Here is a 25649-nt window from a genome sequence, read left to right as displayed (position 1 = left end):
CGCTGTTAGCTTCTGTGGGGAAAGTCGCGGTAGGAAATGTAAAGATTAAGGACACTTAGGAGAGGACTTTGAGCAAACCCCTTTAGACTTAAGGGGTTCTAGGGCCAACACTCACAGGAGCACCGGAGTACTCGAGTTACCTCACCCAGGGAAGCCTGGTGCATAGGTGTCTTTTGGTGTCGGGAATTGTCGTTGATTGCAACGGCGATCTGCTGCTAAGTGCTGCTGCTGTCGAAGTGGAAAGTTTCCGGTGTGATCCAAGCCTGGATCGAGGATGAGGAGAACCTGAAAGCAGAGGGGACAGACTCTAGGTCACCAGCCAGTGACCAGGGGCACGATAGTCGAATGACCACTGATGCCAGGTGATTCAGGTGTGAAAAGGTGAAGTTTGATTCTGCAGTCACAAGGCCAGGAGGTGTTGACGATGACCAGGAGCTGGATTCGAGCTGGTCCACGCAGGATGTCGAGTGCTGCGGTGTCGGTGCCCAGATAGGAGCCAACAAACCTTGTCAACAGAAACCCACGCAGGAAGAGAAAAGATGCTTTGGTGCGGACCAGCAAGGTCCGGGGAACTCACCAAGTGGCGGAGAGTCAGGGCACGTCTCAAGCAACCAGGAAAACCCACGGAAAGTCAAAGTTGCCTTCTCAGGGACCCACCAGTCAACGGACCAGGGATTGCGAAGGTACCTCGAGCGAAAACACAAGGGGGCCGGCTCATGGAACACTCGTGGAGTGTAGGCCAGCAATCTTCAGTGCAAAAGGTGCTCGGGGTCTGGGCTACAAGTAACCCAATGCTCAGCCTCAAGGGATGTCGAGAAGCTGATGCACTTGCAAATGTGCACGGTGTCCAGGGGGTCCAGTTCCATGGTACTCACGAGGGCTGCGGATCTCAGCTTTGCTGGGGACTCAGGTCGGCGTCAGAGAAGTCTAGAAATCCACATCCTGGAATGCAATTACTTCAGAGTCCGTCTGGAACTTCGGAGATGCAGACCGATCAGATGTGACTTTAGCGCCTGCCAAGCAGGGGAGTAACTCCTTTACTCCAAGGAAGATTCGTCAGTCATCGAGCGTCGTGCAGATCATCGAAGTTCCAGGATTCAGTATCAGATTTTTGTCCAGGTGTAATCTAAAGTCCTGTAGTCAGGGGTTCCTTTCTTATACCCAAGGAAGGGGTTGGACATACTCTGGGGACCCACCTGAAGGAAAAGCGCGCCCTCCCAGACTTAGAGCTATACAATTTCTCGGCTATTAAATGGGCCATCACAAAAGCGAAACTAAACAGGCTGACTCCCTCAATTTTCGAATGCATGGAAAACATAAACAAGACCGGTCACCAAGTATCTCACCTGTACAAACTCATCTGCTCAGCATCCTCAAAGCTCAACGCGAAAAGTACAGACTACTGGGAAACACAGATAGGCTTGAAACTCACAGAACAAGAATTACATACCATGTGGAGGTCCTCAACACGTAACATGATTTCACTGGTACTAGCCCAAACAAAATTATGGCTGCTGCATCAAGCATACTGGACACCAGTTCGACTAGTGAAGCTAGGTCTGAGAGAGAATAACCGCTGCTGGAACTGTGAGAGAGAAAAAGGGGACCTAGCCCACCTCATCTTCTATTGCAGCAAAGTCAGCAAATTCTGGAGGAAGGTGTTCGACTTTACTAACAAGGTCCTAGGCTGCACCCTGAAACAAGAATTCGGCACTATAACCACAGCACACCTCAGTACAGACGTTACCTCACAACAAGACAGAAACCTTCTCGACTTCCTCCTAACTAGTGCAACAAAGACAGTGCTAGCCAAGTGGAAAGACACCACCAAGGCCACTTTCAAAGGGTGGCTGAATTGGGCTGAATTGGGTGACGTATCTAAGATGAGCCGACATCACTGCACTAAGACACACACCTTGGAGAAAGCCCAACAGAGAGATGTGGTCATCCTTAGATAGCTTCCTAGACCCGTCAAACCACCTTAGACAGTTGCGGGACAGCAAAATAGCGAAAACCATCTACAGTGTTCGACGGTCGCTCCACAACCAGTTCCCAAATGCCTGTATGTTATATGTTTACGTTATATATGTTAAAACAAGGCACAGGACCGAAAGATAAGGGGTCCTTTGCAACCAAGCCATAAAGGGCGCTAGCCCATCGGGACATTCGAACAGCCATTCAACAACCATCTACCAAATGCTTTTATGTAATTTATGTATGCTGAATGAAACAGCGAAGTGTTCTAATTGTTATATGTATATGTGTATCTTGTCAAGGAAAAACAATAAAAATATATTTAAAAAAAACAAAAAGGAGTGGGACCCACCTGCAGTGTTCCAGCACGAAGGCACGGAGGTTTCCAGCCGATATTCTTCTGGAATACACTTCAGGCTTTGGGAATGTGCAGCACACGAGTGCTGTAACAAAGGACTTTGGGATTGTTTCAAGTGCAAGCAGGTATTATTAAGAAGTGAACAGCCGGTTTTGATTTTAGCAGACGCTGCATCCAGTAAGTGACTCTGCATAATAATACTCACTGCATTTGTGCCTTTAAAAACGAAAAACGAATGAGGAGAAAGCAAAGCAGTGAATGTATTTCCACTATGAGACTGTGAGCTTACCTGATGCATTCTGGGAATTGAATTAAGTTTAAAACTACGGAGAAATTGGAGTAGTTCTGACGCAGGCGTATATAAGTCACATGGTTTGCCGCAAACTCAAAGATGCCTGCTCACCTGTGATCAAGGCTGCGCAAGCAGCTGAAACGCATTAGGTTTATGAAAAGGCTGTTCACTTGGCAAAAGAAAGCATCAGTTACCCCCGAAGACTTGGTCCAGCGTGCTCCTTTCTGTTAGACGGGAGCTTTGTTGGTATATATATATATATATATATATATATATATATATATATATATATATATATATATATATATATATATATATATATATATATATATATATATATATATATATATATATATACACACACTATACCGAGGGCAGTAATGGCAAAGAAAAAGAAAGCGATGCAAAGTCATTACTCAAAGTGCTCGAAAAATGTCAGCGGAGCGAAATGATGAAATGGTGGGAACAAATCTCTCTGCAAAAATATGAGGAAGCGGGTCGTATCCCTAGGGGCCTCAAAATCATGTTAGCCCCGAACTTTGACAACGTGAATCCTGACATGTTAGCTGATTGGGCGGCAAGCAACTTAGAGGGGTCCATGAACTTAGTAAGGATCCTAATGAAGTATGCCCAAATTGATAGAGACAAGCTATTAAAAGATATTGATGAAATCATAGACAAACTGGGCAAGCTCAATCAGGAAGAGTATGTGAACAAATGCAGGAAATAAATTGATGAGCGTATTAAGCGCCAGCAAGACCGCATTAAAATCCGGAAGATTCGAAAATTCAAGCGGGACAAAGAAGATTATGACCTTGGTTAGATTTTTACTTTTGCACGACGCTATGACAATGCCAGGAAAAAGCAAGCTAGGGCAAGACAGAAGTCCTCTTCTATACCGGCATCAGAACAAAGTAACATTTCGACCAATTTGGCAGCAGAATCATCAATTTCTGATGCAGCTTCAATAACCAGTGACAGTGATTTAGATGCAGGGGATAATCGCGGGCCGTCACACGAGTCAGTCCCCATTATTCTAAAACCAAAGGAGGAGCTGAATTTTTTAGCCGAGGACCGCCATCAGACCCTGAGGCCGCGGAATCCACAGAGCAAAGCAGGGAAACAAAAGGCGCAGGGAGAGACGCAGAGCCAGAGGCTCCAAAAAACAAGAAAACGCAATGGCGAAGGCGTTAGAGGACAACACCATAGTTAATCTTTCGATAACAACTCTCACTAAGGTAGAAAATCAATTACTGGCACTTGGGCTGTCATTCTGTTCTGAGAGTAATTTCAACTACAGCAAGACCAGAGTGTACATATACACTTACATTAGAAAATTGAAATTAAAAAAAGTGTTCACCATTAAAGGCAATAAGGATCATGCGCAACTGTCCTCAAGTACAACAAATACTTCTGCAAGTAACTTATTAGCATGGGATGCAGCACTGTTGGTGAATCTACATGAACTAGCCAATGCTGGCAATAACACTACAGGAGAGGAGGAAACATCATCCTTACAAGATAAACTGGCCAACATTATTCCTATTCATCCCAGTGCGGGCAAGAGTCCTTTCAAAGTTAAGTCAACGTTTATACCGATGATGCCGAAGGATGCAGTGGACATATTTCAAGAAAGGGTCACAGAGGATCTCAAGAAACTTTACCGTAAGGTATGTAACACAAAAAAGAGTTTAAAACACCATGAGATCAGGTACAGGAACTTAATGTCGAAGCTCAAAACCAAGCATGAAATCATTGTTTGCCAATCAGATGAGGGGGGTAATCTTGTGATTTGGCCACGAAAGGAATATGTGATGGAAGCCAAAAGACAATTAAATGACTTGTCATGCTATCAAATGGCTGGTATGTCGGATTTCAAAAAAGCTAAGGAGTCCCTAAAGAGATCCCTGTTGGATTACAAGAGGCAAGGACTAATATCCAATCAGGAATATCTGTTTTTACATAGTGAGTTCCCAATCACTCCATATTTATATCTCATTCAGAAGATTCATAAACAAGTCAAACCCACTCCGGGTCGACCAATTATTAGGTGGGGTCAGTGAGAACATCAGCAGATATGTGGACTTCTACCTTCAACCCTTAGTACAAGGTCTCCCCTCGTACTTAAAAGACACTGGGGACTTTCTGAATAAACTGAAGGATACTGAATGGAAACATTGGCAGCTTTTGATTACACTAGACATTGAAGCGCTGTATACCAGCATAGACCATCAAATTGGCATGACAGCGGTCAAACATTTTTTGGAAACAAGACCGTTGAATTTTTACCCCCACAATCTGATGCTTTTAGAACTGATCAAATGGTGTCTTATTAACAATCATTTCAGTTTTGGTAAAGAGCTATTTTTACAGAAACGAGGAGTTGCTATGGGATCCTGCTTCTCCCCAAGCTACGCATGTTTACATGTTGGCTTGTGGGAGGAGCAGGTTCTTAGAGGCATGCATGGTGTAATTTTTAATTCCAATGTGATCGAATGGTACAGATACATTGATGACGTGTTTTTAATTTGGGATGGAAGTATTGTAGTGCACAGGAATTCATCAATATACTGAATGATAATGTTTTGAATTTAAAATTCACCTTGCAAATTAGTGAATCCAGTGTAAAGTTCCTAGATACCACAGTCTACATTGAGGGTAATACTATTCAAACTACACTGCACAGGAAGAAAACAGCGGTTAACATAACCCTCCATGCAACCAGTAGCCACCCCAAACACGTTATAAACAACATCCCTTACGGTGAACTACTAAGGGTAAAGAGAATTTGCAGTAAAACTGAGGAATGTGAGAAATGGTCAGCTGATCTGATTGATAGATTCAAAAAGAGGCGGTACGGCGAGAAAGTCCTCAATGTGGCAGAAACTAAGGCCAAAACAAGGTCTCGTGAGGATCTACAAACAACAATTTTAAAGAGACGTCATCTGCATCTTGCAGCACACCATTGGTCCAATCGGCCCCCAGATTCATTACGACCTTTAATAAACAGCACAAACAGATCAGGGAGAATATGAATAAAAAATTGGCCAATTTTACAAACAGATGGTGTGCTGGCCCCCATATTCGCCAATAGGCCGGCTGTGGCCTTTAGAAAGGCTAAATCAATGAGAATGGATCTTAAAACAGACAGTGTCTTTGAGATAGACAAGAGGTCTTGGCTTAAACCCAGGAATGGTTTTTTTTAAATGTTCTCTGTGTAGAGCCTGCAAATTTGGAGTGAACAAAACAAAATACAGAGTTCCGTTCAGCCCTAATGAGAGACCAATTACAGGACATTTTACATGTCGCACAGAATTTGCTATATATGTTTTAACTTGCACATGTTGTCTCTCATACATTGGAAGCACAAAATTGCAGGCACATGCCCGTATTTTACAGCACCTTCGGGCCATTGTCAACAATGACTCTAGCTTTCCGGTGGCACGACATTTTAAAAAAAACACATGCCAATAATTTGTAGTATCTTAATTATTTTGTCATTGATGCCGTTCCACCTCTGCAGAGAGGTGGTAACAGAGAAAAACTTCTCAGGCAGCTAGAGTCAACATACATTCTTGAATTTGACAGTAAGGCTCCTAAAGGTCTTAACAATACAGAGGACCTACACAATTTCTTATAAGACATTTGTAGTGTACTGCATTCGTTTTTAATTAATGTATGTCCTCTTTGTCCCAACACAGCACTGTAAGGCCGGCCATTTATGTCCCCCCCCCCCTTGTTTTTCCATCTATAGGGGTTGTACATATTTTAATTTGCATCTTCCATTTAACTTTTATGTATATAGTAGATCGGTAAATATGTTCATGCATATATATACATTTAAAAATCCTTTTAGATACATACAGTGACATATACAAACCTTTCTTGTTCCTTCGTAGATATGATGTCCAGTCCTTGGTTGCTGTCTCTGAACTACATGAAATATGTCTTCAGATATACACTCCTTTTATGGTCATACTGAAGTTGCATCTTACCACCAGATCTCCCACAGTTCCACTCTTATTGAACTATATATATTCTTTTTTTATATAGTAAATATTTGCACTTTATATCACAAACAATTTTTAGCATGGTTTTTAAGAACTGATATTTTTCATGTGTGCTGTAATTTTCATCATGAATGATAACCATATGCCATCATTTAGGCCCCAGAAGTAGGTGGTAAACTCAGGATTGCGTATTTTGCACATTTGCGATGTTTTTCACATTGGCGATGTTTTGCACATAATGCATTTAGCACTGATAAAACAGTATTTTGCATTGAAAGCCATCATGTAGCAATGCGCTATGCACTTTGTCAGCATATTTTGCACAATTTAGCTTAATTTGCATTTTAATAATGATTTATGTACTTATTTGGGTTATGATGTTCATGACGATCAACAGAAGTTGAAAAGATTTGCAGTATTCTGTACTGGGTACATCGCACTTCATTTTAGAATTTCGAAGTGGTAGTTCAAAATTCGGAATTCATCAAAGGGTCGTTTGTGTATCTCGCACAGGCTTTACCAAAGAAGCTAATTGTTAAAATAGAAAAAAAATGTAAAAAATAGAAATAACTGACAACGTTTCCCCTGTTATTTTTGCCCAAATGGCCAATTTGTAAACGTAATGTACAATTATGTCCGTCACACTCTTCTGGGCCCAGGGACATATGGTGTTTGTTGTAAAACATGCAATACCCAGAGCCAACAACTGCATTGCAGCTTATAATTTTTTTTTGTGTAGCAACTGTGCTTCAATTCATGTGGTAAGATCTAATGAATGTAAAAACGGTCTGAAGGAATCCAATGCCTTTTTCAAATGAGCAAAATATTGATTTGAGGATTAGTGACTATTTATACAACTCTGAATATTGTATTATCCATGCCATTATGTGTTTCGGAGGCCATTTTGCAAAACGTTCCCTTTGTTGAACACTGGCTTACACTTGGGAGACAAAAATGGCGAGACATTCATTTGATAATAATTAATGTTTTACTATTCTGTGTTAAGCAAACACAAGGGGATGATGAACGAAGCGCTGAAACTTTTCAGATACTCACTCCCTGTCCTAGATCTGGGTTGAATCCATCCTCGTTCTTTAGCTCACCTTACCTCCACAGTTCAGAATGTATGTCACTGGAGGCCCGCCTCTTCTGGCAGCAAAACAGGAGAAAGGTGTTATGGATTTTGTGATCTCAAAACCAGCATCCCTTCAAGATCCTTCTTTACTTTTTAGGTTTCGCTGGGGGGCGGAGCCGTTAGGCTCCTCCTCCAGAGAAATCTATTGAGTACAGTAAGGCACTCTGGAACACGCCCCGTCCCATTGGCTAGCTCCATAAATGGAGCCTAGCCATTGGACGAGGGGCCTGTCCATCAATGCCGGACCAGACACGGGGGCGTTCCCGAGATTCTTTGGCTTTTGCCGACGTCATGCGACGCCGGGAACGCCCCCGAGTCTGTTCCGGCATTGCCGGCACCTCCCTTGCTGCTCGGGTCTCCTTATTTGTTCCTAGCTGCCCCTCTCCCGCCTCCCTCGTCCTCTCCCGCCCCCCTCCCGCCGTTCGTGTACTCTCCCGCCTCCCTCGTCCTCTCCCGCCCCCCTCCCGCCGTTCGTGTACTCTCCCGCCCCCCTCGTTCTCTCCCGCGCTTGTTCCTGGTGCCCGTCTTCTGCTCCGGCCGGCCGTCGTCAGCTCTCTCCTCCCCCTTTCCCGCCCCCTCCCGCTTCTCTCTGATGCCCGCCTTCTGCCCCGGCTGGCCGTCGTCAGCTCTCTCCTCCCCCTTTCCCGCCCCCTCCCGCTTCTTTCCTGGAGGCTGAGCCTGGACACAGCTCCATGCCTCCCCGCGGGACGTTCCAAACTCGGTCTCTCCACCCGAGGATACATGCCACAGATCACAAGGTGAGAGAGAGAGGCTGGTGCGCGGGAGTCCTTGGCCGGCAAGGGTCTGCTCGCTCTAATTCCGGGTGCGGCACTTACCCCTCCCGAGCCTCCCTCCTTCTTGCCCTGCTGACATGTCACTTCTCGGTTAGACCCCATTAGAGGCGCAGTCCGCTGTCGCTCCGCGGGGCCGGGAGTCAGTCCTGCTGGGATATGATCCGGCAGACCCGAGGTTGCGGCAGACATCACCTGCCTGCTGATGGAGGCTACACACGGTGTCTGTCAGCTATGAGGAGGCAGAGCACGCCCTGCAGAGCACGCCCTGCCTCCTAGTGCCACCTGCTGCCCCCTGTGACCACCTGGTTAAATACTTGTTAGGGAGTGACATGCTTGACTTACAAGCTACCGTAGAGCTAGCTTGCAGTGTGCAGGCAGGGAGTGCACACACAGGCTGTGCTGAGCCGCGCCGCAGAATGCCAAGGACAGGCCGTGATTCCACAGTACATTTAAACGTTACTAAACAGTGGTTATACTTGCATGAACACGCCTCTTGTGCTTAGGTTTTGGAGAGTGGCTGCGTACAACGTCGGGAGTTTAGAATGCTATTTATTTTAATATCTAAATAATTTCTTAGGTGCCATGCAGCACTTACTAACTAACGGCTTCTGAGCAGTACTAAAATGTAGAGTGTGTCGTGAGAAACCTGGTTGTACTCGGCTGCCTGGAGCTGCTTCAGCCACTCTCCAAGTGTCGGCGCGTCAGGTGCGCCCGGCTCACCCTGACCAGAGCTCTCACTCGGTTCCTGCTCAAATGTTGTTGGTTGCTCAACAGATGAAGGCGCTGTGGTTGGTGAACCTAACAGGCTTCAAAGAGACCAGCCTGCCCCGTGGTTGGTTGGTGCAGAGATATCACCCTGCCCTGCGGCCGGTGTTATTTGCTCACCCACTCCTATTTTCTGTGCATTCCGGTACTTTGAGTGACAGAGAATGCGAACCCACAAGAGGCTGCATGTAAAGCAAAGCACAGGGTTGAGTGAGCATCTTAGGCCTGGCGAGAGGCATGTTGAGGCCTCGGGCTTGTGGGCAGCAAAGCGCTGCGAGGCGTTCTCCGTGTAACTATCAAGCCACCCCAGTCTTCAGAGCGCCCCCCGTACCCTTCCTCCTCCCAGTTGTTCCCGGGCATTGTCGGTGTTTCTTGTCCCCCGGGGTGGGGCAGTTAAGTGCTCCTTAATAGAGCGCAGACAAACCCCTATATATTTCGAAGGCGAGTCGCGAACGCGGACTCAGCAGAGCGAGCGTAAATAAATCGGGGCGAGTCGCTGCTTCAAGCGCTTTTAGTACAAATATGGCTCGGCCTCCGCCCTGCAGCAGGGCGAGACTCGGGCGGGGGTGGCAGGGTGCCAGTCCGTGCCCTTCGAGGCTGCCCGGAGCTGTGCCCCGAGCCCCAGATTCAGTCAGTGGATCCCCATGAAAGGAACACGAGACCCCACAGCAGCCTGTATGGTAGAGAAAAGTAGCTATCATTGGGAGGGGGGGGAGTCTTTCGGCGCTCTGGGCCCTGGTGCCACTGCACCTGCTGCACTATTTATAGCTGCGCCCCCGGCAGTAGGGAGTGTGTGTGTAGAGCTTAGACGGATCGAGGGGGGCTCTGGGTGGAGATTTTTATGTCTGCTTAGCAGCTTAGGGCTGTTTTCCGAACAGGTGCCTCTGGGTTCCTGGGCTGGGCGTGACCCCTGGAAACTATTTCTCACCAGCTCTGACTCAAGGTGCCTGGTGCGGCCCGCCATAGCCTCCTGCCCCCGCCCCCAAGACTAGCGCGCGGCCGGAGAGGGCGAGTGCAACAGGGCCCGGGCTGTCCCGCAGCGTGCACTTCCACGCTATAGTGCGAGGCGCTATATCTTATGCTCTGCTAGCTTGGAGGGCACAGTGTGATGACGCTACTCGCTGCTGTACTATTGTGTTGTAATTCCATTCATATCCTGCTTACAACCCCCGACGAGGCGTAGAAGCTCTCTAGGGCGGCTTACAAGATGCTCCGGTACCCAAGATAGTGGTCAATCCTTGCTATTGGTTATTACTGGTCAGTGTTTATTGTTGACTAATGGGATAACTAATCTTGTGTGTCAAGAAAACCATCCCATCTATTTGCTCCAGTTTCTGTGTGATCGATTAAACAGGAGTAGATATGATCGTTGCCGTAGGAGGGTGTATGTTGAGATGAATTGGGTGAGGCTGTGGTACAGGCACCGTTCTTTGCCACTGCGTGGGATACTGTGGCTCTCAGTGGGATGCTAGCGCGTGCTCTGGTATCTACTGTATGCTGGGTGATGGGAAGGGGCTCGCTATAGAGTGCTTTCTTAGGCTGTACTATGACACACTGCTGGATGGTATGGCTTGGCATGGGGATTGTGTCTTTGAAGAGCTACCCTTTTCTCCAGCCTTATTGGCCTGAAAGCCAAGTTGAGCCCTGCAGTCTGATTTTTAGGTCCCGGATGGGACAGTGAATATCCTGCACTTAGCAACGATCTACTGTTTAGAAAAACTCTAGAAAGGATCGTTTACCCCACCCATGACTTACCATTGTTTGGCTACATTGGCAATCTTATTTTCCTTCTTTTCATTGGTGGACACTTGTCAGCACGTGTGGGCATCACTTTGCATGTGTTTCTTTTCTGTCCTGGAGCATGGACCAAGTACTGATTGATTTCTTGATTAGTGTCCTTCCGCACTGCTTGCGCTCCGATTGTAGTACTTTTTTTTGCAGGACAGCTTGAAACCATCAGAGTGGAAGCTTGCACTTCCCGGTATTTCCAAGCAGTGAACACAACCAACTAGCAATAACGAAACTTTGCAGCATGTCACCAATTTCTGAAACATAAATGTTTGCCTCCTGGCTCCCTGCCCCACATGGCCTTTGTCGCTCTGTCTTCATGTGGGCCAACAAAGAGAATATCAGCTTGGGTGTAAGATAATTAAACTTGTTTGTGAAGGTAGAGAATAGTCCATATTAAGAAAACAGATCACTTTCCCTCATGGTCAGCGCTGGCCAATTCATAGCCCACGCCTGGTAATACGCTGCCAACTTAGGGCGAACAAAGCAGACAGAAGGAGATGATGGACGGAGCGCTGAAACTTTTCAAACACTCACCCCCAGTCACAGATCTTGGTTGAATACTTCCTCATTCTTTAGCTCAGTTCACCACCCAGTTCAGACCCAGCGATACGCAAATCAGTCTTGACCCTGTTCCTTATGGAAACAGTCCATCCCGAACTGCCAAGCCAGATCTCCTTGTATTTTCTTTGTTCGCCCTAAGTTTGCAGGGTATGCCCAGACGTGGGTCCCTTGTTCACTTTGCCTCTGGATTCAAGATAGCCCGGCTGAAGAAGGGTGACATACCCTGAAACCGGTCCCAGGATGCTTGTTTCCGGTCCAGGAAAGACCTGGCTTGGCAGTTCGGGCTGAACTGTTCCCATGAGGAACAGGGTCAAGACTGATTTGAATATGGCAGGGTCTAAACTGGGGTGGTGAAGTGAGCTAAAGAACAATGATGGATTCAACTCAGATCTGTGACTCGGGGTGTGTCTGAAAAGTTTGAGCGCTCCATCAATCATCCCCTGGTGTTTGCTTTTTCAATAATGCAGTTTTTTTAATGCAGCTTGCTTCCCTTATAGAAAAATGAGATGCATTTCAAACATAAAAGTGAAAAGATTTCTTTAAATTTTTTTACAGTGCACTGCCTGCTCTGAAAAAACGTTGGCGCCCACATTCACAAAGAGGAAGGGGTCCCTTGGGGACCCCTTTCCACTTGTGAATGGCATTCACGGTCGCAAAATATTCATACAAACCAGTGAGATTCGCTATTAGGAAGGGACGCCCTTTACACGCTCCTCCTTAAATAGCGACTCACAAACCCTATTTTGCAAGTCTGTAATAGGTTACCGATTCGCAAAATAGGGTTGGTACACAGGAAAATGCATTTTACCAGTCGTAAACGGGCAGACTCATAAAATGCGTCGTACATCTGGCCCTTAGTATCGTATTGTATTCTCATTTTTTGTAGCGCCTAGTATAGCACTAAGATGTGGCTGCATCGCTGCTGGAAAGAGCACAATGACGCAACTGACCTCACTACAGTATCACAGAACTGAGACATTCATTCAGCTGCCCATACCTTGAAAAAAATCCAGAGCATGCCTTTACAAGCTCAAAACTGTCCCGATTTGCAAATGTGGGTCACTTTTTAGGTTTCGCTGGGGGGCGGAGCCGTTAGGCTCCTCCTCCAGAGAAATCTATTGAGTACAGTAAGGCACTCTGGAACACGCCCCCCGTCCCATTGGCTAGCTCCATAAATGGAGCCTAGCCATTGGACGAGGGGCCTGTCCATCAATGCCGGACCAGACACGGGGGCGTTCCCGAGATTCTTTGGCTTTTGCCGACGTCACGCGACGCCGGGAACGCCCCCGAGTCTGTTCCGGCATTGCCGGCACCTCCCTTGCTGCTCGGGTCTCCTTATTTGTTCCTAGCTGCCCCTCTCCCGCCTCCCTCGTCCTCTCCCGCCCCCCTCCCGCCGTTCGTGTACTCTCCCACCTCCCTCGTCCTCTCCCGCCCCCCTCCCGCCGTTCGTGTACTCTCCCGCCCCCCTCGTTCTCTCCCGCGCTTGTTCCTGGTGCCCGTCTTCTGCTCCGGCCGGCCGTCGTCAGCTCTCTCCTCCCCCTTTCCCGCCCCCTCCCGCTTCTCTCTGATGCCCGCCTTCTGCCCCGGCCGGCCGGCCGTCGTCAGCTCTCTCCTCCCCCTTTCCCGCCCCCTCCCGCTTCTTTCCTGGAGGCTGAGCCTGGACACAGCTCCATGCCTCCCCGCGGGACGTTCCAAACTCGGTCTCTCCACCCGAGGATACATGCCACAGATCACAAGGTGAGAGAGAGAGGCTGGTGCGCGGGAGTCCTTGGCCGGCAAGGGTCTGCTCGCTCTAATTCCGGGTGCGGCACTTACCCCTCCCGAGCCTCCCTCCTTCTTGCCCTGCTGACATGTCACTTCTCGGTTAGACCCCATTAGAGGCGCAGTCCGCTGTCGCTCCGCGGGGCCGGGAGTCAGTCCTGCTGGGATATGATCCGGCAGACCCGAGGTTGCGGCAGACATCACCTGCCTGCTGATGGAGGCTACACACGGTGTCTGTCAGCTATGAGGAGGCAGAGCACGCCTCCGTCTGCCCCTCCGCCACACCTGGAGCTGCGCGAGCAAGTGCTCACCTCGGTACTTAAATATAGACCCAATTGAACACAGTCTCTGTCTATGTAAATATGACGAGAGACAGCGAAAATGCATAAAATAAAATACTTGATGCCAAGTTCACAACGGAAGTACAATTTATTTAAATTTCGGCTCTGCAGGAAACATCAGAAAGCCCCGCCTCGACCCAATCAAATTATAAAAGGATCATCGGAATAAGTCGGTATTTCAGTTGCGAGAATCATTCCTGTTAGATAAAACGTAGAAGTGTAAAATCTACAGCATGCTGTTTTTTCTGCGTTTTACACTGGTCAAAGTAAAGGCACGTTAGGTAATAACCCCTCGTCATTAGGTAAGGCACACACATGGTGAAATGCTCTAGGAAACATGCTTAGCTTTGGAGATGAGCGTGTCTATGAAACACCGAAGCTGATGGCGGGGGTGGGCTTTAGGACCCAGCAGAGACGGCGGGAGGCGGCGGTGTGTGTGGATATCACTGGAAGCCCAAAGAGAGTGCTGCTGAACGCTGCCTTCAATCTGCAGCTCAGCAGCAGCAGCTCCGAACCAGGGCTCGCAGCCTCACTGCTCCCGGAGCACCAGACCGGCAGACAGCATACAATGGAAGGCGCCAGGAGGCGGGGGTTCCCGGGGAGCACCGCCTGAGCCGCCCCGCACAGGGCTCACCATGAAGAAGCCGCCGGTGGTAAGTGGAGTGATGTCTGGGGGCAAGGGGTGCAAGGATGGGTCTGTGTGGAGGGATGTGACAGCCATTGTAGAGCAGATCAGAAGCTGCGCGGGAAGACCACTCATCATTTCAACCCTTCCAGTCAGATTTAAACAAAAACCCTCCACAAACCCCACTACAGCCACTGTGCCGATGTAAGCACACTTCAAACCTGGTGCAGCCAGATATACTCACAAACACTTAGCAAACAATCTTTGCATTTAGATAATGTCTTTTCTAGGTATGGTGACTTGAAACTAAAATAAACGTGATCCGAATTAAGGGTCTGTATACATTTTGTGGCTCAAGATAATTGGGCTGTCAGCTTGTGGGTGTCTTTTGCACGTGTGTGCCCCTGTTGTCTGCTTGTGCCTCTGTGTGCCCCTGTTGTCTGCTTGTGCCTCTGTGTGCCCCTGTTGCCTGCTTGTGCCTCTGTGTGCCCCTGCTTGTGCCTCTGTGTGCCCCTGTTGTCTGCTTGTGCCTCTGTGTGCCCCTGTTGTCTGCTTGTGCCTCTGTGTGCCCCTGTTGCCTGCTTGTGCCTCTGTGTGCCCCTGTTGTCTGCTTGTGCCTCTGTGTGCCCCTGCTTGTGCCTCTGTGTGCCCCTGTTGCCTGCTTGTGCCTCTGTGTGCCCCTGTTGCCTGCTTGTGCCTCTGTGTGCCCCTGTTGCCTGCTTGTGCGTGTGTTGGGGGGGCTCTGTTGGTGTGTGTGGGTCTGTGTGTGTCTGTATGTGTCTGTATGTGTGTCTTTGTGTGGCATTTGCCAGAGATTAAACTATTGGCATTGTAAATGACAATGCCATTTATTTATCTGTTGTGAAGACCAACACATAAATACAAATTTTGTCATTTACAGTGCCAATAGCTCAAACTTTTCAAAAGGCGAAACCATTGCATTGTAAATGCTTGTTTAAAAATTGGGGGGAGCACTTACTCAAGCCTAGTGCGGCCACTCTCCCCCTCCATGCGGTCCTGTGGAGATCCTAAAGCAAAGGTCCACTAGTTACAGTTACTTTTGAAGAGGGGAAATTGGCCCCTTTCCAGCGGTACTCAGGGGTCTGAGTTATGCCCACCGAGCACCGCTCAAACTGAAAGCAGTTGGCACCTAACAGCGCCATTTGCTTGCACTTTATTTACTGTTACATCAGAGCACTGTGTGCATCACAGTAAACAAAATGAATAGATACTTAGCACACAAAAGAAGTTTTCCCCTTGTCTTTTGACTTTGTTTTTTAAAAAGAAAATCCTTCTGGTGTATGAACCAGAAGAATGTTCACAATTGATGAACTTGTAATAAGGCAGACGGGATATCTGTCAGATTTGAAATGGAGCACCATCTGCCAAACTCTAAACTGGGCCTTAAGTAAACCAGCTCACCCACCAGTTCAAAGAGTGGAAAAAAACATGGACAGATCATAATGTCATTTTGGCAGGCTTGTTAAAATCCAAAATTGATTTGAATCAAGCACAGTCAGCTCTAAGGAGGAAAAAAGGAGTCTAGTACTGAACTTCTTCAGGCGATAAAAGCCTATTATAATAGGGTATATGGAGATACCCCTCTAATACAAGCAATCCAAGCAGAGGAGCATAAAGCCACTCTTGAAGTAAAGATGTTTAAGCATGTAGGTGACCGTCTCCCAAATAGAATAAACATACACAGAGTGTGGTGGACACTATAGATGAAATGGTTACTGCTATCAAGTTAGAACCTTGTTCAAGAGGAAGATAACAATAACATTGGCAGTCACTGTTGCTGCTGCACCAATCAACCCATTCCTTATGCTCAGGAATCGAACATTTCTACATAAATGGGTATGAAGGTATGTGTACAGAGAGGTAAAGGGAAAGAAGATTATTATCTTATCTGGTCACAGGCCAAGTGAGAAGCAAAATTTGGGAACTGGACAGCAGTTGGATAAGGAGGTTGCTTTTAGTCACTTTACAGAGTACCAACGTCAAATGTAAGTTGAGTTAAAAAAAAATAAAAGGCAGGTCTAAATGTTTTAAGGAGGCCTGCACCTCCAACTTCAAAAACAGTGTAGACATTCCCCGAAAATGTGGTTAAGACAGAAGAGCTCATAAGAGTACAGGCGTGGTGCCTGAAGAGGAGGCTGTCTCCCCGGGAGACTTACCAGAGCTGGCTGAACTCCAGGGTGCAGGCAGTCCCTCCAGGGAGGATTGAGCCAGGGACAAAGGACTTATTCCACCCTTGAGTACCTGCAACAGTTAGCTGTTAAGCATGAACAAGGGGATGCAAGTGGTACCCATATGGTATACTGGGAAGAGCGGCTCCTATATAGTGAGGCAAGGGACTTCAATCCAGGGGCAACCAGGAGACTGGTGGTCCCCCAACAATACAGAGAGTTCCTCTTTAACCCCTTCAGTGCTGATGACAAAGCCAGCTCGTCATGGGTGTTACCTGCCCTGTGCTTATGACGAGCTGGCTTTGTCATGAACAGTGGGAATTCAGAGAGTTCAGCACCCAGCGGGAAAACCCATAGCAGCCAAGGTGTTAACCTGGCCTACAACATCTACTTAGCTGGACTCCTGAAGCAGACCAAGACCTGGACCTGGAAAAGGTTGGTGGTCAATAATTTCTATTGGTCCCAGATGGCTGAGAAGGTAAGGGAGTTTTGTTGCTCCTGTGTCAGCTGTCAAGCCAGTGGCAAGCATGAGGCAAGCTAAAGGCTCCCCTGATACAATTTCCTGTGGTGGGGACCTCATTTGAGAGGATAGGGATTGACCCTGTTGGTGCCATAGATAGTGGACCATGCCACCAGATGCCCTACAGTCATTCCCCTTCCGACAGTCACTGCTTCTGCAGTAGCTACAGCCCTCTTTGGAATCTGCACCAGGGCTGGGTTCCCTAAGGAGGTCACAACTTTTATTTCAGCCTATCTGAAAGCAATGTGGGAAGAATATGGTGTGAAATATATGTTCACCACCCCCTACCTTCTCCAAGGAAATGGTTTTGTAGAATGATTCAACAAGACCATAAAATGCATGATCATGGATTTATCTAAAAAACTCAGGAGGAGATGGGACACTCTTCTTTCATGCCCGTTGTGGCCCACAGGGAAATTCCACAAAAGGAGTAGACTTTAGCTACTCTTAGCACACCCTGTAAGGGGTCCCCTATGTTTGGTGGGAGAGGGTTGGGAAAGACAAAGGATTGTACAACTTAATTATGAGGGAGCAGATCCTTAATAATTTTCAAAATCAAATGTTGCATCAGTACCTGGTGGACTCTGATCTGACCTCTCCCCAAACACTGGGAAAGAAGGCAGACAAATGGGTCAGAACCAGGGTGAAGCAGAAGGTTCAGAACCAAGGTGGTGACCAGAAGAAGCAAGATTCTAAGAACTCTGACAAGGGTGGGGAAAAGGGTAAAGACCCAAAGTATTCTCAAGGTCCCCAAAAATCTGCATCTGGTGGGGAGTCCCAATCTAACAAAGGAAAAGGCCAAATGAAACCATGGTGTAAAATCTGTAAACAGAAAACCCATTGGACTAGTGATTGTAGAAAGTCCAAATACTCAACTCCAGCCACCATTGCCCCTAAGGCAACTGTTCTCCCTAGTTCAGCTCCAAGTGGTGATACTCAGAATAAGGGTGTAGTAGGGTTAACCCTGGGATATGAGATGGACTCTGGCTTAGTCAGAGTTCCAACTCAGGCTGTACTGATATGTGATGGAGGCATGGATATGTCCTCCTTTGTGAGTCCCAGTAATCTGGGCAAATACAGACAGCAGCCTTTGATTAACAGAAAAGAGGCTTTGGCATTCAGGGACCCAGGGGCAAGTGGCACAACGGTGACACAAGACCTTGTGGCTCCTGAGCAGATCATACTTGGTGAAATGTACCAAGTGACCAATGCTAGCAATGTCAGGACTGACAATACCCTGGCAGTTGTTAATTTCTCCTGGGGAGGGGTAACCTGCCTTAAGAAGGTTATGGTAAGTGCAGACCTCCCTGTTGAATGCTTGCTTGGCAATTATTTAGAGACTTCAGCTTGGGCTGAAGTGGAGCTCAGGACCCATGCGGAAATGCTAGGAATCCCTGCACATGTGTTTGCTGTGACTAGGTCACAGGCCAAAATGTCACATACTGAACAGGCCTGGATCCTGGAAGAATGGACCAGGTGCCTTCCAAGAGGCGGGACAGTAGGGTTAAGCAAGTGCCTCCCCCCTGACTCAGAGTACAGATCAGTCTCTTGAGGGACATGATTTTAGTACTGAAGAAGGAACTGTCCCAGATGAGCTTGAGCCTAATCAGGTTGAGTTCTTGGGGACAGGGGGCCCTTCCCGGGCAGATCTGAGCCAGGAGCAGCTGAGCTGTCCCTCTCTTGCACCCCTCAGACAGCAGGCTGCTGCTGAAGCTGCTGGGAATGCTAGTGGAACCTGTAAGATATATTGAGATGATGGTCTCCTGTATTCAGAAAGTAGAGACCCCAAGTCTGGTGCCTCCAGGAGGTTGGTTATACCTCTGAAGGTCATGGGCTTCCTATTAACACTAGCCCATGATATTCCCTTTGCAGGTCACTTGGGCCAAAACAAGACTTGGGACAGGATTGTCCCTCACTTTCATTTGGCCCATATGTCTGAAGACACCAAGGAGTTGTCGCTCCTGTGTAACCTGTTAAGCCAGTGGTAAGGCAGGTGGTACAACAAAGCCCCCCCCCCCCCGATACCACTACTGGTGGTGGGGATTCCCTTTGAGAGGGTGGGGATTGATTTAGTTGGTACCATGAATCCTCAGACAGCATCTGGGCACAGATTTTTACTGGTGTAGTTGGACCACCCTGGAAAGAGGTTTGTCGCTCCCTGTGGGAGTTGGGATATATATATATATATATATATATATATATATATATATATATATATATATATATATATATATATATATATATATATATATATATAGTATTTTCTAGGTTCCTTCCAGGAAGCTGGCTATTGTGAGAATCTCCAGAATGTGGCAATAAAGTATACACTTTGGTCTTGATAAGGTTCCGGGAGTCTTATTTAGGGCTGAAAAGGACATTTGGTGTCCGTACTTGGTTATATTCTTTAATGCTGTTCTGAAAGGTGCTCTAAATCCTTCCACCTGGGAGGGCTGAGATGATTCCGATTTTTAAAAAGGGTTCCTGGTCTCTCTCTTCTAACTACAGGGCCATCAGCCTAGTTGACAGTACGCAGAAAATCTTTCCTAGAATCTTCTTGGTTAGTCTGTGTGAGTGGCTCACTGATGCTGCGTTACTGACTCCCTTACAAGCTGGCTTTAGAGAAGGTGTTGGCACAACCAATCACGTTTTTCGTTTTCAGTTGCTGTATTGGAAGTACGTATTACTCAAGGGTTGCGTCTATACGTGACGTTTCTTGATGTCTGGCCAGCTTTTGACCTTGTCTCTAGGGATGTTCTTTGGAAGGTTCTTGGTGATATGGGTATTCCCAAGTATCTCTTGCTGGTCTTGATCAGGTTACACTCTGGCAACTTTGATCAAGTGCGTTGCGGGACCCAAGGCAAACTTGCGGATGCTATTCCGGTCAACCAGGGTGTCAGACAGGGATGTGTTCTGGCCCTAACCTTATTCCTGCTCTTTATAAATGGGCTGTTGGAGTACTTGCCCGACTGTGAGAATGATGCACCAAGTCTTGGAGGTGTTAAGATACCGGCCCTACTGTTTGATGATGACATCCTCCTGATTTCTAGATTTCCGATGGGCCTCTGAATAGATTCTGGCTCCGTTCGGGTATTTCTGCAAGCAGAGGGGGTTGGAGGTTAACATCAGCAAGACCTTAACCTTAACCCTTGTCCAAACTCCGAGGCCAAACCCAGAATTGCATGCAGCTCGGCTGGAGCAAGTTCCAATATTTGATTACTTGGGGGGGGTCACACTAACCGAACATTTTGATTGGTCTAATATGGTAAAATGAAAGCTGAAGCTCGAAGAGTACTCAGATGGAATTATCAGGTCCCTCAGGGGCTCCCAATTTAGTACTATTTCCCCAGCTTTACACATTTAACAATATGCAAGCTGGTTGGGCTGCATCATATGGAGCAGAACTTTGGGGCCACAAAGATTGTAGCTCGCTGGATAAAGTTGAGAACTGCTTTATGCATTCAGTGACTGACCTTCCTGTTAGCACCCCACTCATTCCTCTGCACCTAGATTTGGGACTGAGAGCACATAATACAAAAATAGGGCCTAGACCTTCATTGTATTGGCGCAGAATTTGGGCGACACCGGAGCTATTAGCCTATCGGCAGGGCCTAGAGTAGGTCCTTAGATTACCTGGTGCCCTAAAATTACTATTAGTCAGGTACATCCAACAATCCTTTACTGAACTAGGCTGTGCGACTCCTAGGACCATTCCAACAGACCTCAGCGGGGTCACTAAGGCTGCCAGTAAGAGCTCGTACTGGCAGCATAAGACACTTACTTGCATTGGGCAAGTGGGAATAGGTTCTCCAGCTACTGTATTTCTTGAATTTAATGTGGAGACTAAGGTCCAAATATCTGCAGTCCAGCGATTCTGGTTCCATTGCAGTTTGACTTGCACACATTCTGTATATAAATTGTTGCTCTTGCTGGGATGATTTTTGTAGTCATTTAACCAAGTATCGATTGATTGAATAAATCATGTGTTTTATGCACTTTCGTGGCCTTGTACTTATACCCGGAAGGTTAGAATGTTTGCAGAAGCAGCACAGTTGCATAAATTAATGGGCAAGTAATTATAATCTAATATTTATTCTAGCTGCATATAAGAATCAAGTTGTCCCTTTCTGTATTGTCCTATGGTCTATTTATGGTAGGACATACAGGGAGTTGCATTATGCACACAATATAAGTTATGTTACGAAATGAGACTGCTCATGTTTATGCTGCTATTGTTTGCTGCTCTTGTACATTTTGTACATTTATTATTGAGATGACTTTGCTACTACCGTAGGATTATGGCAGCTACAGTTGTTTTTCGGATATTTGCACGTGGTTTAATAGCAAGTTGTTTTTACACAGTATTGTTATTTAAGATGACTTATGGAGAGTTTAACATTTGGAGATTTTTTTAAATTGAGATTTTAATGAAATTGTTACAATCAATTGTATGTTTCTTTTATGTTTTTTTTTAACCAAATAAATATCCTTGTAGTTGCATACACATTTGGCGTGGATATCTTTGTGGGAAAAAAGTAATGAAGGCTTAAGGGAGAGGTGCCGCAAACATCAAACCAAAAGAACTAAGCACTGGAGCAGTTTACGATGAAACCTCAGAGTTGTCAAGTCTATTTGTGATGGTGCATTCAAATGTATTACTCACTGTATGCCCTTTGAACCAGCATCCTGTCTCTAATAGCATTGACACCTGAATGTCTACGTCTGGTATTGTTATAGTATGAGAAGTAACATTCCATTGTTAGATTCTCAAAATTAACATTTGTGCTGACGTCCATAAAAACAGTGAAATAAACAATTTCCTTCTCTCATGTCGTGTCTAATGATATTGTTGGTAAATTGGTCAATTTCCATTTGTGACTTGTGCCCCAGTGAAATGTTCATGCCGGATTATGACAGAGACTTTATAACAACTTGACTGGTTACAGCTACTAAATATTAAATGCAATAGATGAGACCTTAGTCTTCTGCAATATTTTAATTGTTAATGCACGGAGTACAGTTTGGAGATGAAAACAAAGACATTGATGTGAAAAGGGGAATGTCAAAGGATGAGTGGTGGGAGGAGAACCAGGTGTGGATAACAGGGAGATTTTATGACAGTGCTTCTGAAAGGCTGCTAGCACTGAAGCACTGCCACTCACATGATAGTCTATGTTTGACATGTGAACAACTATCCCACAGTCTCACTAGCCTTTCAGATACACAGGCTCTGGGACACATCTTCTGTATTGGCCGATATAGACAAGTGTCTCCCTGGAGGGATATTTTTATTACACACTCTCGCAGCACAAACAGACCAGTGGACAAAGAACAGCTCCGCTGAAAAAGGCTCTTAATGTGTGGATAGGGACCAGAAGACGGGCATAGGTTCATCTTCCAGAGAGGATACTGTCAGCTTGGTCTGAAAGACCTATCCTTTTGTATTGGAACATCTGCTCCATCTCTCTTTCCAGATTCTTACTTCCAGCGGCCTCCAACACGGCCCTTGCCTGCTCCTTTTTTGCTGTGGATAAAAAAAAGATCAGTGATTAATTTAGCACGCCTACTTTAATCAGCCTTTGAAACGCTTTGTTTAGAATAGATTTATTAAGGAGTGCAGGTGAAATGTGTCATACCATATTTTATCTGTTCACAATAAGCGAGTAAGGGAATTGTAGCTGGTCACAGCCCCCATGCACAAAGCAGGACACATGCTGGACCCCATCTTAACATCCAGCAACAGAATCAGATACAGCCACACCTCGAACTCACCTGGTCGGACCACTCCATCATACATGTCACCTTCGCTGGACCACCCCACAATGCCCCCAACCGCCACAGCACCCCCTTCCGCAGCTGGAGTACGGTCACTAAGCAACAATAGGCCAGCGGAGTCAGTGCCACACAACCCAACGTCACCACCAACTTGGATCAAGCAGTACAGAACTTCCACTCAAACCTAACCAATCAAAATGCACAGACCCTCGAAACAAGCCAGCTGGTACACCCCGGAATTCAGCACATCAAAACACAGGTGCAAACACTCGAAAAAAGATGGCTCACCAGCAGGAATCACAACCGACCGAGCCACCTTAAAATCAGCCCTCAACGACTACCACCACCAGATCAAAGACGCTGAGGCAACCAAGCCATGAACTCTTCACCATTGTCAGAGAGTGCACCTGCCCATCAGCCACCAAAAACTCAATCCCCTCCTCACAGGAACTCTGTGACACCCTCGTCTACCACTACCACATCAAGATCGCAACCATCCACAGAAACTTCGATCCCCTACCCTCCAACCTCCTGAGCATCCCATTAACCACCACTGCCAACCACCCGCTCACTGCAGGGGAACAACTCAGCACACCGAATGCGATCACTCTCATGAACTTCTTCCAGTCAGGAGCACCCACCGACCCATGTTCCCACCGGCTTTTCAACCTCAGAAGAGACAAGATCAGCAGCCTACACACCACCATCCTCAAGGCCTTAATAACCATAGCCACCTTTCCTGACACCTGGAAAAATGCAGAGGTCAGACCCCTCTACAAGAAACCCTCTGCAGACCCTAACAAGCACAAGAACTACCATTTCATCACACTGCTTCACTTCCCTGTCAAAGTCCTGGAGAAGGACATCAAACTTCAACTCACTGAACACCTGGAGAGAAACAACCTACTAAACCCATAACAATAAGGCTGCAGAGCCAACCACAGCACTGAGACAGCTCTGATTGCCACAACAGACAACATACGCACACCACTCGATAGAGAAGAACCAGCTGACCTGATCCTGATTTACCTTTCTGCAGCTTTCAACACCGTCTCCCACCACACACTCATCAATTGACTACACAAGATTGGGATCACAGAAGATGCACTCAGATGGCTGGCATCCTTTCTCATGGGGCGCATCCAGAGAGTTCGCCTCCCTCCCTTCATCTCGCAAGCCAAGCACACTATCTGTAGCATCCCCAAAGGCTCATCCCTCAGCCCAACTCTCTTCAATGTGTACATGACACCACACGCAGACATCATCAGATCGCACAACATCAACATCATCTCCTACGCCTAGGAAACACAGCTTGTCCTCTCACTCTCAGCGACCTCCACCTCGACAAACACCAACTTCCACAACTGTATGAAGAACATCTCAGCCTGGATGAAGGACAACTGCCTGAAGCTCAACATGGACAAAACTGAAGTTCTAAACTTCGGCAGACACACAGCCCTCAGGAATGACTCCTGGTGGGGACCATTAAGCCAATACCAACCAAGAGCCGAAACATTCAAATCATCGAGTTCACATGTAGATCACCGATACATCTGATCAACTTTTATAATAATGACTTTCACTCGACCCCTAATAAGAACTATATTGAGCTATTCGACAACATTACAAAAATAACCGAATCAGCAAACAACAGTGTAAATAATGGGATCATCCTAGCTGGAGACTTTAATGCCAAACTGTCGGAAACTAAAGCAGGCGCTAATCAACTAGATAGGGCTACTAAACGTGGGAATGAACTGAAAAATTTCATAAATACCCACACCCTATCAAATATAATGGATACATTTATAAGTAGCGATACTGCTTACATTCCAACTTTTAGAGGGAGAGATTTCTCGAGCACAGTAGATTACATCTTCACGTCTGTGGAACTACTGGATAAAGTCATCCAAGCAGGAGTGGTTGAGACAGCCTTTGGAGACCATAATGCATTGGAACTTAGCTTAAGAGTGGGCCCAATCCAAGCACCCCCCCGCACCTTGGGAGCAAGGGATATCATGACATCAACAGATACCCTGAGGCTAAAGTGGAAAGGGGTGAATTGCGGAGCCATTATGGACACAATTACAAATAATCATCAACCAACAATCACCTCCTGCTCACTTGCCGATGGGAACCACCATAGAATAATTAAAGACTTTGAAAATCTGTGCCATGTCATTAAGACTCTACTGACAGTCCCCTACAGGAATAATAATGGCGAACCTAGGTGGTTTGACAGCTGTTGTTCAGGGGCAAATAAGGCTCTTCGTAAGGCACTTAATTCCAAACCAAGGAACCAAGCAGATGTACGTTCCGCCAGGCAAGCCTATAAAACAGCCATAGGGATAAGGAAGGCCACCATGATAGAGGAACATTGGAATGAACTTTCAGTTTCCGCTGCCGTGGGTAATAGTGCAACTTTTTGGCCCGCTGTAAGGAAGATGCGGGACATGGGGAAACAACTGTCACCAATCAGCTGTACTATCTCAAGTCAGAATTGGGAGCAACATTTCTCTAAAATATATGCCAATCCTGCTGCTCACATAGAAGTCCATAACCACGACAAACTGAGCCCATTGGATATAACCCTGGGGGAGGTCGTTCTGGCCATCAACCAAAGCCTGGGGGACAAGGCGCCAGGGCCAGATGGCTTCCCAATTGACTTAATCAAACACAAACCAGAATTTTGGGGGCCAATACTGGTAAATGTTTTCAATAGTGCATCGATAGGCGCCATCCCCGCTACCTGGTCAACAAG

At 46.7% G+C, this 25649-nt stretch overlaps 1 protein-coding gene across 3 annotated transcripts in view; it reads right to left on the bottom strand.

Moving 5' to 3' along the window:
• Positions 1 to 22094: 22094 nt before the first annotated feature.
• Positions 22095 to 25649, bottom strand: part of TNNT1 (troponin T1, slow skeletal type) — a 112868-nt gene continuing 109313 nt past the window's right edge. For all 3 annotated transcript variants that reach the window (XM_086930315.1, XM_086930317.1, XM_086930316.1), the window contains one exon: positions 22095 to 22637. In XM_086930315.1, the coding sequence (XP_086786441.1) occupies positions 22592 to 22637 (46 nt within the window). In that variant the 3' untranslated portion in view covers positions 22095 to 22591. The remainder of the gene's footprint in view (positions 22638 to 25649) is intronic.

The sequence above is a fragment of the Lissotriton vulgaris genome, chromosome 7, assembly GCF_964263255.1.
Source record: "Lissotriton vulgaris chromosome 7, aLisVul1.2, whole genome shotgun sequence".
Lineage (NCBI taxonomy): Eukaryota > Metazoa > Chordata > Amphibia > Caudata > Salamandridae > Lissotriton > Lissotriton vulgaris.
Note: the sequence above shows the minus strand (reverse complement) of the source record. Positions and strands in the feature narration are given on the sequence as shown.